Source organism: Barbus barbus (genome assembly GCF_936440315.1).
Source record: "Barbus barbus genome assembly, chromosome: 15".
NCBI classification, from domain to species: Eukaryota; Metazoa; Chordata; class Actinopteri; order Cypriniformes; family Cyprinidae; genus Barbus; species Barbus barbus.
In genome coordinates, this window is record NC_136743.1 from 11,326,512 (window position 1) to 11,344,145 (window position 17,634).

Consider the following 17,634-nt stretch of genomic DNA (forward strand, 5'->3'; position numbering starts at 1 on the left):
TTCGTTCACATGGCGCACCTAAAAAAGCGAGGAAAACGCCCGCAGCGCCGCTTTCTCCTTCTTTCAAAGCACTCGGGAGCTTGCGCTTTCGTGGCATCTGCCGTTGCTAAGCAACCGTGATCTGTGCTCTCCTCGATGACGCGGAAGTTTCAACAAAGGATAAATGGATTTCAAGCACTGAAAATTGCTTGCAGTAGCTCTGCTACTAAATTGATTTAAAATGGATATCTCTGTCGTGTCCGGTGAAGATGCGGTGTCTGTGTGTCAGCAAAGAAAATGACCAGTAAATATAACGATCAGTATAGGCCTACTAAACATCGCACATCCTGCGATGTGACTATCGCGGATGCACACATTGCGATATCGATGCTGAAACTATATATCGTGCAGCCCTAGTTTGTTAATAGTGAGAATTGAATCTTAAAATAAAATGTGACCGCTAAAAGCAGCTCTGCTGTCCAGACGGAAATGTTTTGTAACCACTGCTGAGAAGAACAGCCGTGGCAAGAACAAGTCCATGAATAGACAAGTTGGCATGGAAAACATTATTCTTAACAGATACAAAAGGGAAGTGAGTGGGAGAGAAGCCGGCCAGCATCCTTATTGAGCTATTTCAGCTCTGGAATGCCACGATGAACGCACTGGTGCCGGTTGCTCTGGAATTTTAGAATCCAGTCCACTGAGGTCATTCTCGGAACGGTCTGCTTACATCATAGCTGGCCCTGTCTGCTGACAGCTACAATGAACGAACGAACGGTTCCCGTTGGGCGGAGGGGAGGTGGTGCAGCGGGGCACACATCCTGAGCCGTCCGCCGCTAACACAATCCCACCATTCACTCCCACCCCTCCCCACCCTCTCTCGGCTTCCTCTACAAGATTAAACACATCTAAGCAGCAACTTCACAAACATTCGACAGCATTCACTTTCATTCACCATGGCAGAACCGTCCCGGACCTTTCCATTTCAATATGAGGGGCATGATGTAAGAAACTCGGTAGGTAGGTGAACTTTTGAACCAGCAGGCCCAAACAGATGCCAAATCTACACACCCGTCAACCCCGAGTTTTGTGTAAACGACTGGAGGAAGCATTTGTATATTTTCAAAATTTCACTCCAAGCAACAACAAACCCAAAAAGTGCACAGAATAGGCTGCCTAATGCAATACAAGCCCCACATTTAAAGCACATAAACAATATTTACAGAACACAATTGGGCCTTGAATAAGCCTGTGTGGGAGGAACATGAACTATAACAGAACAGTTTATGCTATTACTGTCACTCAGTGACTTATCACTATTAGACTTCCTAATAATAAGTCACTGAATGAACAACACCAAAACTATAGCCCCTGCTATTCTAATTATTTTAAAACTGTGATTCACTTCCCTCTATCTGAGGAAGGGATGTTTAACATGATGAGCATGTAGCTGCCGTGGTCATTTAATTATGGATGATATGACATCTATGCTGAGGCCAGCTTTTGAGAGGTCTGACTGCTCTCTGACTGTCAGTAATGACTCACTTCTGTCTCGCTGTGAGTTTGAGCTTACACCAGTGAGAGTGATTAAAAGACAAATACCAAAGAAATTTAAATTATGTCATAGGGTGTTGGACAGCACATGAACAGAGAAAACGTGAATTCTTTACACATTACAACACATCATCTGGATTTGAACTTTTTCCCAGTGCGTGCCTGGAAAAGAAGATTAAACTGCTCTGTATTTCAAAACAAAGGGATAGTTCACCCAAAATGAGAATTGTGTCATAGTTTACGCATCCTCATGTCGTTCCAAAACCGAATGACTTTATTTGTTCCGTGGAACACAAAAGGAGTTATTCAAAAGACTGTTAAAAGTATTATAAAGGTTGTCCGTATGACTATATTCCAAGTTGTATGAAGTCATAAAGGCACTTAACTATTCATTGATTGTTCATTACTCATTGTATCCAGTGGGTTCACTCATTGAGTCTGTCTGATTCAAAATCTAGACTTGTTTTGTGAACTTTACCATTTCAAGATTTGTCTCTCTTGAACAAATCAGGAATTGCTACTTATGAAAATGAGCTACAGAGCACATCAAGATTTATGATTTCAGAAAACATAGAACATGTCCACAAGTCAAATGGACCAATTTTCTTATACATTTATGGTGCTTTTGTGTCCTTTTATAAAGCGCATGGAAAAAAAGATCTTTGTAATTTTCTTTGTAAAAAGATCTTTGTAAAAAAAGATTTTTCCTCCTGCTCCACTGAAGAAAGAAAATAATACAGGTTTGGAATGACATGAGGCTGAGAGTAAATTATGACACTTTTTATTTTTAAGGGAACTTAACCTTTAATTTGTTGGTTGATCTAAATTATAATTTTTAGAACTTGTCCAGCTCAGAATTAGTGGGGATGGAAAATGAGATGAGGAGTCAGTAGCAGTGGGTGGACAGAACTGGATGTCCTGTCTTTAATGTGAAGTCCCTGGGTTCGACTTACATCCTTAAATAAGAAGACAACAGGCTGCCATGACAACAGCCCCTAGCAACATGTCTATAGGGTGCACACAGCCTTAAAGAAGCTTTAACCACACAGATCTGGAAACACAATCAGTAACCATGGCTTACTATTACTCTGTCTTGCAAATCAGAATTAAAATTTTGCATGTGCAATAACAAACTAACAACCCATCTTAAAACTCTAATTGAAACCATGACAAGAACGCATTTGCATGTTTGTCAACAATGTGCTAAAACCTTTTCTATTGCACCCCGTCTCCTATTACAACTAGGAGACATAATAATCCACAACCAGATCAACATTCAAACCTATTATGTGTAACCAGGATTTTCCACATAGCCCTTCCTTTAAACACAAATTTGTTTCCATTGTTTCTTTACAAATTACACTACAGTTCAAGCAAACACACTAAAGGCAAACAAATGTATTGTACCATCAGATACACTGTATAATGTATAAGGACATATGACTTAACCTAGTATCTTTTTAAGTTGAAAATGTACAGCATAAGTCACACACAGGAAGGAAAATGAACCATTAAGCCAACATGTTTCTATTATAGCTGTGGTACTATGGCAAGCCACTTTAACATTTCATTTTAATATCTCATACAACTAACCAGCATAATGGAGCGCTGATTGATATGAAACTACTATTGATATTTACCTACAATTCACAACAAAATTTGAAGATTCGTTTGTCAGTGATGAAGCATCTTATTGTGTGTGGGTAGCTTAATTTTGTTATTATACATATAAATATATCTATAACAGTATTTCAATAAAATCTAAATATTGGGCCACTTAATGGGGGGTGGGGGCTCAGGAAATGCTAGAAATTTCCCTGATAAGATACAGGCTAAATGTTAAACTGGCTTGCCATAAACAGTCCTGTCTGACAATGCCTCGGTAAACATAAGACTCTGAATTCCCCTCGGTATTAAAGGGTGATAGAAAATAAAACCCCAAATCATTTGGTTATTTAATGTATTTAAGCACAGAATTATATTTAAAACACCTCTTTTGTGATTTATATCACCGAGGTGTTAAGGTGAACAGATCTGAAGCCAGCGCGGCCACTGAATATCACTCACCGTGCACCCGCACCCATCCCTGCTGCTGGCAAAACGAGTCCAACAAAATCCCATCAACCACAGGGTCTAAAGAAATCATGCCTCCCTGAACCGAGTCCATGTCGCCACCGGTTACTGAATCCGTCTCCATGCTCGATACACCTCCACGGTAACGTCCAGGTAAAGATTTCCACGCGCGTGGCAGGGAGCCTCAGTCACAGTGTTTTCCGTTGGTCTGAGATGGTTTAGTATCAAACCATACAGCTAAAAAGAGTTTAAATAAAGCTGCATAAACTAGCGACAGTAGTATGGCAATGTTCAAACTGAACGTTTGCAGTTTCCCATATTTGTCTTTGTTTCACAGTTGGAATACAAATAATGTACGCGCGACTCTAATCTATGTTTACATTACTCAGCACTGTAGCTACGTACGTTAGCAACACAATAAAATATGTAAATACGGATATAAAAAAGCGTAGATAGTGTATTTAAACACTTATCAAAGCCTAAAAAATACGAAAGTGCAAAGTTTAAGATCACCCTAGTTTTCTCGAACAGAATCAGCAGCCAAAAGTTAAAACAGAAACAACAAGCAGCAGTTTTTTTAAGTTATATTCGGATGGACTGCTGTTTCTCGTCGCTGTCCATGAGTCAATAATAATTGAATGAATCCAGGCGTCGGTTTTCCTGGATCGACGGCAGGAGTTTACTGCATGGTCCTTGCGGCAAAAACCATCAAAATAACAGCAAGTATCAGTTTATTGTTCTGTTGTCCACTTTAAGTGTGACTCGTTGTTTGGGACTGCCTCCCTCCCTTCCTCCCGGTCCTGTGGTGAGGACAGACAGCCCGTTTCACACTTCAAAATCCAGACCGCTTTTCCACCTCAATCACATGCCAGCCTGTGCGCTGGGATTCAGGCGAAACTAGAGGATGACCGAGTGACTCGATCAACACACATTTACGTTTTAAACCGATTCAGGCAGCTTTTACTACATTTACACATCAATTAAAATTTTAGAAATACATAATGTGTTTGTTGAATGTGAAATGAGGACGAATTGAGACTTTGACAACATAGTAAGACAGATGTGATCTGATTATCGAGAGACATCTGCTGGTTATCCTGGTCCAAAAATGTCATAAAAATGTATTTAATTTGATTTCAACTTTAATAGGTGTTGCATTTAATTCTTGAATAACATATTTTGTAGACATAACCTGAATGAAAAATACATGTATTCAATTTTATAGATAGAGAGAGTTAGCTGAACACCTAGTGTTCATTAAGCGCATCACAAGAAAATCAGCCATAGCTTTGCATTTAGACTATAAACGTATTAATTTGTCACTATCATTTTTGATTGTGTATATGATCTTCATTCTCTTCATTAGTAAATAATATTAAAAGTGCATGTGTATGTTTTAAATTAAGTGCAGTTAAACAAAACTTTTAAGTAAGTATTTCATTTAAAAAAAGTGTTAGGAATCATACAGTGTTCATCTAAGGGTCTAATTTTTAATATTTGAAAAGACTAAACACAGAGCATGTATTAAGTAAATATAACCAATTTTTGTAAATATATTTATTTTCATTTGAATGACAAAATGCTTCTAAGGCTTTCTTGTCTTCATTGTGGCATCAGCTGTGAATAAATAAGAAACAAAAAACTTCATTTAGAGAATAAAAATAAACTAAAATTAAACATGTTTTTGGTTAGAAATGCCCTGGGTTAAATAAAAAAAAGTGTACATTAATTTTGCATCGTTTGATACTGAATGAAGTAAAATACCCAGTTGTCAGCTTCTCTGCAAATCGGATAAATCAGATATATCAGTTCTCACATTGTGTGTTAAGCTTGAGCATAATAGGTTCCAGTACGTCTTCAAGGTGTTTCTTCTGTTCAATGAAGTCTTGAATTGTTGGATTTTTGGTGTTGTGTATCCAGTCAGATTTTGCAGAACAGATGTTTATAAGCATGGTCTATATAGCAACACACAAACAATGATTAGAGTGTGCACTTTTGGGTTTGCTAAAAATAAAAAAAATACAATCTGCAACTTTTCACTAAGGAATTAATAAATAATTATTTACCTTATCCTCTTTATTGAGCTTCCCTTGAACTTTCTCTGGATCGGCTATAATGTCTCTGACATCTTTTATTAATGCTTGCAAACTTTGTTTGGCCTCTGTCAGGAAAAAAAAGAAATAAATTATCATCTGCCTTAATCATAACAAGATTTGACTCTGTACTGAAATGTTTCACTTTCTCACCGGCCCATGCCAGATACTCTGCGCAGTCCAGTTTGTCATAACGCCGGGCCACATCAACAGCCTTCTCTCCACGGAAATTGACAGCTTGAAAATCTGCATTGAGCTCAACCAAAGTTTTTAAAGTGTCCAGCTGGCCCCACATGGCAGAATAATGCAATGGTGAGTAGCCTACAGTAATAGAATGAACCATATTGATTATTTATTGATTACTTATTTTAGTGCAACAGCTTGTAATTTCTGTCACTGTTTGTTAATTGGTCCATTAACAGTAAACTAAAGCTGGTTTGCAAGTCTTGCAGGTTTTAGAGGGGTTTGGGCATTTTTCAGGCTGAGAAACTTCTTAACCCTTTAGTGGTCCTCTGTAATTTTAGTCCAAAAACATTTGATGAACTTTGTATGAAATTTTCCAATATTTATATTTTAAATGGTACATAATTTAGAGGTAAATATTTCATAAAGAAACAATATTATTGAAAGAAAATATAGTACACTTATTTTATTAAAATATGTTAGGCTTAATTGTCCTCGGTCTGTTTTGGATAACAAGTGTGACCACAACAATAGGGTTAAATCAGCTCAGACCAGCAAACCAGCTCAGGCTTTTACTGTAGGAGTTAAAATGAGCAAGTAATTAGTATTTTGTTATTAGGCCTACAAGTAATTTGCTCGCTAATTACCGCGAGCTGTGAGTTCACTGACGTCAGCGCCGTTCTGTACGAGCTCACGCACGATGCCGCTCCGACCAAAAATACACGCAGCAAACAGTGCATTTCTTCCCACCTCATCTTTTTCCCACAAAATATTATCCCTTTGCTGAGTTTCGTCGGCACTCTTGCTTTCCAAAATACCCTTAAGTCCCTCTACATCATCATCTAAAGCACATGAAAGTACAGTTTTCTCCTCAGTTGACCGCATTATGACTCGCGGAAGAGTGATGTTGTGTTTCTCTGTCTCTATGGCAACCGGGCAGTCATTTCAGTCATTACACGAGATGTCGCTGTCGACCGCTTTATGAAATAAAAAGAGCTGATCATCTGAGCTGAACTGAGAAATTACATTATCGTGTTGATAGCAGTTATAGAAAGTAGATTCTAAGAAAAAGAACAAAATAAGCTTAGTATCAACCCCTATTTATTTCTGTGGAAATAAATAAGTGTGAAAGTAAGTAAATGTATTTATCAGCTGCAATATTTATGTATGTAGAATAACTTATGTTGTATCATTAACCATAAAGATATCATTAAAAAAAGAAGAAAGAAATAGAAAGTCCTTGAAGGGTTCAGACTTCTCTGTGTAAATTACGTAATCATCTGACATCTAGGAAAAGGACTGGCATTGAAAAGAAAGATCATAATCAAGACAAAATATGTAGCGTTATTTGAAGTCGTATATTTTGATTCTTCAAAATGAAAAGTCTTCTCAAATCAATGATATATTAGTTTAGTATGTGAATAAATGTACTATCCTCTTTGTTTAGTATATGCTAATCGTTTTCAGTGAGAGGAAGGGGGGGGGTGGGGTTATTAGGAAATATAGGGACATTTCTCGTGGTAAAATTATGTGATATATTTCATTTAAAAGGTAAAAAAGTCATTTGATGTAATTTCTCTCATGATGATAAGGAATGGAAAGTCATCTGACAGGGAAGTTTGTGAGTGCAAATTCACTTTAGTCATCACGTAATGTCATTGTACTTTCCAAAAAAACTTCCTCAATCAACTGAAACATGCTTGTTGTTAAAATATCATGGCTAGTTTTAATGTTAGCCTCACATGAAAATATAATAATTTCAGTTCTGGGTCACCCCAACTCAGTATTTGCATCCATCATTATTATCAGATGAAATGACACAGGGAATTATGTGGCAGAACTCACTCTATTATACAAAAAAAGCCTAATTTACTTTTGGATATTAGTGAAATCTTGTCATGCCACACTGACAGTCATGTGCTCAAGGCATGAAACGATCACATTACAGAGAGAGAGAGAGTGTGTAAAGAATGTGGAATGAATGGATTTGTGTCAAAGGTTCTGACTTATGCCATTGCTCTGCTTTCAAGTGTTCACTTCTGACCTGCCCATAACTCCTGCTCTGTCATTGGAGTCTATTTGTAGCATGTGTGTGTTCAATGAATGACATGACTGTATTTCCAGTTGCTCTATTTTAGGCCAAAGGAGGAACACTTTTTTATGATGTGGGTCTATAATTATAGGAAAATTGGGAATGGGAGGGAAGGGGAATGTCAGTATCAAACACGGAGAGATGTCATGCCTGAAAGAAAATATATGGAAGGCTGACATTAATATTACAGTGTGCTTCTATTATGTAGATATCTGTGTGCCACGGTGGGATCTAGTGTTTTTTTTTTTTTTTTTTAATCCTACATTATTTTATTTTAAATTGTATGTTTTTTATTATTTTATTTTTATTTTTATCTTTATTTTTTCCCACCCATCCATTCTCCAAATGTAGGGTTGCAGGGATTCTGGAACCTATCCTAGCTTCCCAGGCCATAGACAGGGAAACAACCTGAAAGGATGGCCAGTCCACCATAAGTCTTATTTTATTTTATTCTATTTTATTTGCCATAACATGTTTTAATTAAAAAAATCATAAAACCTTCTGTTTTTTTACTAGATTAAATGAAAGAAAAATTTACTACATTTATTGTATTTTATTTGAATCATAACACGTCTTAATAAATAAATTTAAAAAACTTCAACACCTTGAAACCATCTTCTTTTTTTTTAAGATTAAATATACAAAATATTTACTATGCTATTTTAATAATTTTTTACATTATTTTATTTTATTTATTTTTCCCTCACCCATCCATTCTCCAAACTGTTCTCCATATCCTATGTAGGGTCGCAAGGATGATGGAACCATAATTGTCATAACAGAATCAGAATCAGAATCAGAATGAGCTTTATTGGCCAAGTATGTTTACACATACAAGGACACATACACATACAACATGTCTTAATAATAAAAAAAGTCATTAAACCTTCTGTTTTTTGCAAGATTAAATTAAAGAAAGAATTACTACATTTTATTTTATTTCATAATTGTCATAGCATGTCTTAATTATTACATTTACATTTATGCATTTAGTGGACGCTTTTATCCAAAGCGACTTACATTGCATTCAAGTTACAGTTTTTACATTTTATCAGCTCTTGCTTTCCCTGGGAATCGAACCCATGACCTTGGCGTTGCTCGTGCCATGCGCTACTATTTGAGCTACAGGAAAGCCTCGTGGCTTGTTTTATACATTTAATCTTGTAATTATTTTACAAGATTAAATGTATAAAAACTCTTAAAATAAATGCTACGGGTTCTCCCTTGTTTGTCTATGACTGATTTTACTTTTTAATAGTTATTAGAACAAATAAATACTAGTTCAGTAAACCACTTTGACCACCATTTCACACTCACAGACCTGAGTTGTGGTGAGACGAATATGCAGCTGGCTGTTTTCACCATTTAAAGCATGGCTGTCAGCATCTGTCCTCGGTGCTGTTAAAGCCCATGCAGTCATGCTTCAGTTCTCTCAAATGCCAAAACAACATCTGTGCTTGTCCAAGGAGTGCTAATGTGCCTGGGGCTGCCAGAAGCCTCAGAGATTTCACTTATAGGTGCCATAATACAGCAAACACTTATGTCTAAAATACAGTTCTTTGTATTTATGTAGGCTGTGGCTGCTTACATCAGCTGTCCTTTATCTAGGGCTGCTTTTGTAAGTGATGAATGTTTTAATTACAATTTACATTGACCAGCCTGGTCCCAAGGCTAATCATAGTGGATTGAGAATCAACATGGTCTTGTATTGCTGTGTAAGTCCATTGCATCATCTTATTAGAGTCACTGAGCTCCATTTCTGCCAAACTGTCCAAGAATGTCATTTAGGCTAAAGTTGTTAACATCGACTGAATGAAAGACCTTTGATCAGGGCTGAAAAACTTTCATTTTGTTTCATCCTAAACGAAGAGCTGACCTTCTGGCCTATTAATCTATAATAATCTCTTTCTGACGCCATATTCCTCGTAAATCCGTGTCTATTTTCCGTTTCTGCCTTGAAATAAATAATTGGGCCTGACTTGGCCTGAATTCTCCCAACTGCACTTACAAGAGAATCACGGCACACTAAAAATAACCCCTTTAGAAGATTGGACTCAGGAAATGAGTAAGGCTCTCGGGTCCTGAGAATCGAGTGGTGTCCGCCGCTTTACACTGACCCCTCTGCACTGGATTACAGCCTGACGTCTAGGTGACGTCTTCCACTGCAGGAGATCCAAACACAAACAGATGTTTCCTTAAGCTGTAAGGAATGCCGATAATGTGGTAGTTTCAGTCTTTATGTTTGCTTTTGCTGACTCATGATATTGAATTTCCTCTCATCCTGAAACTTTAGCCACACCTGTAAAAGTAATACAGGTTTAACCGCTTTGTAAATCGAGTATTCACATTCTTTAAAGCTTTTTATCATTTTTAGGCCGTGATGCAACCAGTTTGACAGTTACCCATATAACTTGCTTGATGTATTATTGTGATGTTAGGAATGACATTAACATGATTGAGTGCATTGAAGTACTATGTGTGTTGTTTAGGAGTGAGTATTAGGTGTGATTTAAACACATACCAAATTAAATCAAGTCTAACAAAGCCATTTTTGACTGATGGTCTGATTAGTGACATATGTGACCCTAGACCACAAAACCAGTCTAAAGACATTGTATGAGTCAAAATTATCGATTTTTATTTTATGCCAAAATCATTAGGATATTAATTAAAGATCATGTTCCATGAAGATATTTGAATTGTCTTAATCACCATAATGTGTATTCCTGTAACCAAACAGCAGGCGCTCCAAGAATCTACACTGAAAATCTAGGTTTTATTTAAATTGGCAATAAACAGAAGATTTCAGATTTTTTTTTCTTTCAGTTTTTTAAACAAGAAAACTTATGGCATATAGAGAAATATTGAAAATATATAGAAATTCTGTACTATTTTTCATGTTTGTTCTTTGTACAAAAGGTCAGATTTTCTTGAGACTAAGAAATGCATAGAAAATTGAATTGACACTATGTCTATGAGAGTCATCACATAAAATTGATCTTGAATTAGTTAGAGCTAGTTGTGAAAGTCGTTGAAAAACGTGGAAGTAGTTGTCACCAGACTTCTGTCTGCAGCTCTCACAAGTTGAAACCATGTGACTTGCTCGATGGAAAAGAAAGTGGTTGGAAAAACAGTTCAGCTATTTTAGTCTTGAATGATGATGATCACACTTTGCAGTGTGTATGTTAACCACAAAAGTCAACAGGAAGCTGACATATCAGAAAAAGGCCATGCTGCATAGAAACAATCCAACGCAAGGAAACAACAGTACACAAAGAACTCTGATAGCAAAGAGGCTGTAAACAAACAAACAAACACAGGTGTCTATGTTGAGATCCGTTTCCACAGGATGCATCTATAAATGGGTTGTGCGTTCATCTAGCATGGTTGACATACATTAAGACTTCTTTCCATTGAAATCTGAGGTGTACTCTGGTAAGGTACACCTGCGGTCTCATTATCAATATTATGCTTTTGCAGATGATCTGAGTTTCTTATTTAGAAATACAGCTGCTAAAAGTGATATTTATGCAGCAGCAATATGATTTTTTGACCAAATATTGCAGCATGTGATGCAGTGCTGCATTCCAGCTGCAGTGGGCACAGATTCATCACCTTGATGTCTGTTTGGGTGAGGTCCAGTGCCCCACATCTCAGGCATATTTCTTCACTGAGCTCTGCCAGAAAGGGAGAGAGAACATTATGGAGTCAGGAGAGCTCTACATTCTGCCATGTTTTTGTTCTGGCACATTCTGGTCATTTCTTGCTCATTTATTTTATTTTATTCAATTTAAAATTTTGGCATATTTTAAAATTGTTTTTGCTCTGGCGCATCTCTTTTGTTGCTCAGTTTTTTTGTTTGTTTGTTGTTTTTATTGCACCTACATGATATGTATGCATGGCATGTGCTTTTACCATATTTCTATTATTTCTTTAACATATTTATTTTATACATGAAAAAAACGAAAGAAGAACTTCCCGTAAAATTAAATTTTTTGTCATGAACAGCCAAAATGTTTTTACATTTTTTTTTTATTTATGTTATTATTATTATTTATTTTATTTTTACTTAAGGAAAAGAAAAAAGTTAAACTTTTGTTCCCCGCTCTTTGCCTCCACTTGCATAACCAAACAATAAACCTTAAAAATTGCATGTAAGGTAAAATAAATCTTCTTTCTGATCAAGTGAAGGATTTTGACACTGGCACAGAATAGCATCTAACCAAATGCCTCAGTTCTGTGCAGCATGTTTCTTGATGTTTAGCAGATGCTTTTTAACCAAAGTGACGCATATGCTGATTGCAGGGACGGTCCCTCTGGAGCAGCACAGTTTTTCTTTCACAGGAACAGTGATGGGAGGAGGGGATCTCAGCGACTTTACAATTCTTAAATTGAATTCCTATCTGTATTCAAATCTGTAACCTTTACATTGACAGCGTAATGAGACTGTCTGACTTATCAGCTTGCATCAACATTTGAATCAGAAAATATGTCAAAAATTGAATGTAGCATTGACCTTGATCAGTGTTTTGTCCTCAAATCATCCAATAAGTGAATGTAGGAATGGCTTTGGGTATTTATTTACACAAAAGCAGAACTTAGGAACAATTATTGAGTGCCATTGATTTCCATCAGCGACGTTAGTTCTGTATGACGCTCTGGTCTATTGTGTATGGCTGCTGAGTTCTGCTGCACATGACGTGCATTGTAATAATACCCTGCAAAGAAAAGTACCCAACAAACTTGCCTTTGTCACCAAGTTTTAAAATTTCCACAGAATTTCGAAAGTTCTACAGAATGAAGTATTTTGATTCACAAGGTTGATGCAGTGCAGTTTGCACAGTTGCACCTCTGGCTCTTGCCCTTCTGCATGATGATTATGAAATGGTGAGGTCTGCTCACATTGTGGTAAATGGTGAGTATTTATTAGAACTGGAGAATGTTGTTTACTGAGCAGCTTGTTATGTGTGAGCTGGTGCCTTGCGAGAGGGTTTTTGTGGTTATGCTAATATGTTTCCTTTTGTTCTGTTTTATTTTCGCAGCTGCATCTTTCTTTCACTTTAGTGAAAGTCACCCTGGGTCAGGTGGAAAACATTTTTTGGCTGAGAGAAGATTCAAAAAACATTTGTGTCAAGGATAATGTAATTTCTAATACATATAAATAGAGAAATAAAACCATGAGGCTTTCATATAGTAGGTTTTGACTTGATATATTCACACTTAATACACATAATGTGATCATTCAGAAACCAATCAAACATTACCAGATAAACGTATTCATCAGCAATCTGTAACTGTCAAGGTGAACTTCCTTTAAACTTAATAACAGGCACTTCCTGTTTGTGTATGTATATGCTGATGGCTAGGCCCACACAGAAACTTCATCTGCAAAAATGCCTCAGATTTCTGTTAAACTGGGCTTTCTGTGAGTCCTAAAATGATCAAATCCCCTTTCTTTTTATGTTTATTAAATATTTTCCTAATTTGATTATCCTTAGATACCAATAAAAGTGTAGTGCTCTCGTTTTCAAATAACTTATGTTATCATGTCCATTAAATCCATTGTGCAGAATTTTGCAGATTTTTCATCAAAATTGGCAAACAACATATTCTCTCTGGGCCTAGCAATGACACATGACAATGCCATTACATGATTTTTTGCAAAAAATAAAATGTTAAATTAAATTAAACTTTAAATTAAATTAATTTTTAATTTATTTATTTATACTTATTTAACAAATAATTTGTATAGTTCTATAGTGAAGAGTTCTGAATAGAAGTATATTTATAAAAAATTACCCTGTTGAAAAAAACAGCATATGCTGGTTAGGTTTTGAAGCATGGCAGCTGGTTTGAGCTGGTTTAAGCTGGTCCTTAATTGGTCATGAGCTGGTCCTGAGTTGGTTATAAGTTGGTCCTGAGCAGGAAATAGTTGCTTAGGGCCAGCATGTGACCAGCTTAAACCAGCTCATAACCAGCTTTTATCCAGCTCAAACCAGCTGCCATGCTTCAAAACATACCTAACCAGCATGTGCTGTTTTTTTCAGTAGGGTATTGTTGGAGCTGTAGTGCAGTGGAAGGTTCTTGCGTGATATGTTGGCTCAAGGGAAAGTAAGTCTGTGCCTGGCATTTTGGCATGTGGATTGATTATCTGGAAGAATCAGTGTAAAAGTTCTAAAGTTTCAATGAGAATGATTGACCAATTCTAAATTCTTGATCCTCTCTCAATTATCCTACTATTACAGCACTTTTTAAAGACACAAAACAATGAACATTTGCCTCTAGGGTACGATAACAAGCTCAGTGTACTCTCAGATACCGAAGACAGTCTTGCTCTCCATTTGGGAGTTTGTGATTTGCTCTAGTGTTCAGGTTAGATTTCCTAATGTGTTTTTGTCCTGCTGAGTTGAGGATGTAGAGCTGTTTTATTGCAGCCTGACTGCAGTACCAGCTCTGCTGCCTGGGTGGCTGATTATCTGGGTGGCAGGCAGCAAGCCATTTAAACTTGTGCTTGTCCTGATTGTGGCTATCTTTTTTGGAGTTTTCTACAGTATTTCAGTTTGGTAGATGGCTCTTATGTGTTAAATGTGGGGTTAAGTGTTTTACTAACTTTCTTCCTTCACTAAAATTCTTTATTTTGTGCAAATGCTGTGGCATGATCATTTTAATTGATGATTATGTTGCGTTAAATTCATTTTAATTAATACAATGTATTACTAACAAAACTGAATGTTCTTAGACTAAAACCTCAAAATGTGTCAGTTGTGGTCTGCTTGTTATTTGTTGACTTGCTCTACGCAGAGGTACCTGCCAGAGTTCTCAGAAAAAAAACTGGATGATTTCATAAATGCGGCATAAATCTCTTGAGAAATGTCACAGTTATGTTGGCACAAACAAAACAGCTACTTGACGCAGTTAGGTCAGACTTGTTTTCAGTTTTTACACATATATACTTAGACTCACACCTTTCTTGTGCTTGTTTTCAACAATAGTTGCAACCACAAGATATTTTCAGACACCACAAAAGGAGTGTCGTGTGGTTTCAAGGTTGAGAGAATGAAATCAACACATTTTGATGTACGTGAGGGTGGTGCGATAAGTTATTCTTTGTCAAGTCTGAAATCGTCAAAAATTCAAATGAAGAAGGTCTGTAACTGCACATTTTGTTATGGTTACAGAGGTATCAACCAAACAAACTTGTACACATTACCCAAGAAGTAACTTACAGAATGACACAATGCCTGGTTTAGTGGTGCTCAGCAGTCAGAAGTAAAAATAAATTTGAACTTAGCTCCAGATAAGTATTTAAGTGAAATAGTAGCAGATGGCAACATTGCACTGTAACCATAACAAAGTGACGAAAGCACGCAGCAAGAACATGGTCCTAATCAGAACAATCAGTGTGATAGATCACTGTCACTGCTGTTTGTGCAATTATGTGTCATGCAATATTAGAAAAGTTTGGCAAGACGGAATCATAAGTCACAAAAGAGTTTAATAACATTTACGATAAATGCGGACTGAAGCACTATATGTCAGTTTTGTCAACTGAATCATTAATTGAAACAATCTGACTCAAATGAACATGCCAAAAAGAGCTAGAACTTAAAGGAATAGCTAGAAAGAAAGGAATATTTCACACAAAAATGAAACATTTTGTTACTTGCTCAAAGATGGATCCTCTGCAGTGAATGGTTGCCCTCAGAATGAGTCCAAACAGCTAATAAAAAAAATCTAATGACTATAGTCCATCAATTAATGTTGAAATGTGTTTGTATAAGCAAGACATTTTTAACTTCAAACCTTTACTTCCAGCTAAAATATGAGTCCTCTATCCATAAAAAATGGGCTGGAGTCATGTTGTGGATTATTGTAATGTTTGTATAAGCTGTTTGGACTCTCATTCTGACGGCACCCATTCACTGCAGAGGATCCATTGGTGAGCAAGAGAAAAAAAATCCTTTAAACTTTTCAGCAAATTTCATTAAAGTCACACTGTTTTTGAAACAGCATGAGGATGAGTACACGATGACTACATTTTAATTTCTGGGTGAACTGTCCCTTTAACTGTAGCCTACTTGATGTGCAAATGATGAGTTCATGCTTGAATGCTTTTTTTTTTTATATCATCCGAAACTTACTGAACTATGTCTTCTCTACTTGTGTAAGGCTAATCAAGGCTGTAATGATAGCGATGAACGTAAATGTGCACAGTATCTTTTTAAATATATATATATTTTTATCTGATCACATGTTTGTTTATTGTCTTATCAGTGTCAGTGGAGCCCTGTAAAACACTTGAAGCCAAATTACTTTTACCACACCTTGTCAAAGTCTGCGTCTCTCACAGACATAAACGAGTGCCGATTATTACTCACACAATAGTGCAATAAAGTGCACATATGCAAACAGACACTCCTTTTAGGTATAGTAAAGATAAAACTGCTATTTTTAACATATGCACATGTATCTATGCTTATGTGAACACTGCATGTGTCAATAAGACAGGAACTCAGCTGGATCATCTTTGTTTCCAAGGCAACAGCAAGCACCATGACACCCACGCAAGCTAGACAACGATCCCAGAACGGGGTTTCCTCTCACACCTTGCCTTTGCAGAGCCCGAGCATGATTCTGCCTGTGACAGCAGCCGCTTGTGCGTCACGGCAAGTGTTCTCCTGGCGTTTCACAAACGCCCACAGCTCCTTTAGCTCTTTCCCATAGCTTCTCATCTCACGGCTATGAGTGAGAGACTTCCACACCTTAAAGAGTCACTTCCGGCTATCAACCAGACAGAACGCAAACAGCCTTGGGCACAGTAATCAGAAATGACTAATTGCTCACAAATTTGTGAGACACTTTATTCTAATTCATATTAATGTCCAAGAATGCATTCATCTACTGAAATGACTTCTGTTTATTGTATTCTTGGACTCTTATTCCACTTATGCATCAAATAGAAATTACATATCCTTGTGCTGTGTGTGCTGCCTCTGAGAGAAAAAAATGGCCATATTTTGTTACCTCCAATGAGAGTTCACTCAATCTTCCTAAGACCACAGTTAGGGATTTATGGATCTCACAGAGGTTCTCAATTGAGTCTTTGTGCAGTATGCCTCTAAATAATCAAGTTTAACCCGCTTCTATTTTCAGCTTTGTTTTGTGCACAAATCAGTTTATGTAAGTTTAGAAATGGGTCTGGGATGAGGATATTGGAATAATATTTTAAGGCATGATCTGGATCTTTGGGCTAATGCCTTGACTGGATATCAAGGGTCACTTTTTTACTTCTGAATTAGCCTGAAAATTCTTCTTTTGTGTGTGAAAATAGCTGTCTGTCTGTCTGTCTGTCTAATCTATCTGTCTGTCTGTCTAGGCATTCATCCATCTATTCAAATGTCTGTTTGCCATACATATTATATAATGGTTGTGAAAATCTAAGTTTGTCTGTGAATTGATCGATTGATCTGTCTGAAAATCCACCAATCCACCCATCTGTATGTGTGTTTGCCAGCCATCTAATATATTTACACATTATACATATCTATCTATGCAGATCATATAACATATCTATCTATCTGGCCGTCTGTTCGTCAGCCTGTCTATCAATTCATTCATCTATCTGTATGTCTGTCTGCCATCTAATATAGATATACATAT

At 36.7% G+C, this 17,634-nt stretch overlaps 2 protein-coding genes across 3 annotated transcripts in view; both read right to left on the bottom strand.

The window, feature by feature from the left end:
• The window catches only part of LOC306881534 (ras GTPase-activating protein nGAP-like), a 75,951-nt gene extending 71,463 nt beyond the window's left edge, over nt 1-4,488 (bottom strand). For both annotated transcript variants that reach the window (XM_079435694.1, XM_079435693.1), the window contains exon 1: nt 3,601-4,488. In XM_079435694.1, coding sequence (XP_079291820.1) covers nt 3,601-3,730 — 130 coding nt within the window. In that variant the 5' untranslated portion in view covers nt 3,731-4,488. The remainder of the gene's footprint in view (nt 1-3,600) is intronic.
• A 590-nt stretch (nt 4,489-5,078) lies between these two features.
• On the bottom strand, nt 5,079-6,795 carry ankrd45 (ankyrin repeat domain 45). The gene is made up of 5 exons (XM_079434573.1): nt 6,530-6,795; nt 5,853-6,020; nt 5,673-5,767; nt 5,423-5,561; nt 5,079-5,223 (listed from the first exon to the last, which is right to left on the bottom strand). The coding sequence occupies exons 1-5, from the start codon at nt 6,765-6,767 to the stop codon at nt 5,192-5,194; spliced, it is 672 nt and encodes a 223-aa protein (XP_079290699.1). The 5' UTR covers nt 6,768-6,795; the 3' UTR covers nt 5,079-5,191.
• Nucleotides 6,796-17,634: the final 10,839 nt, after the last annotated feature.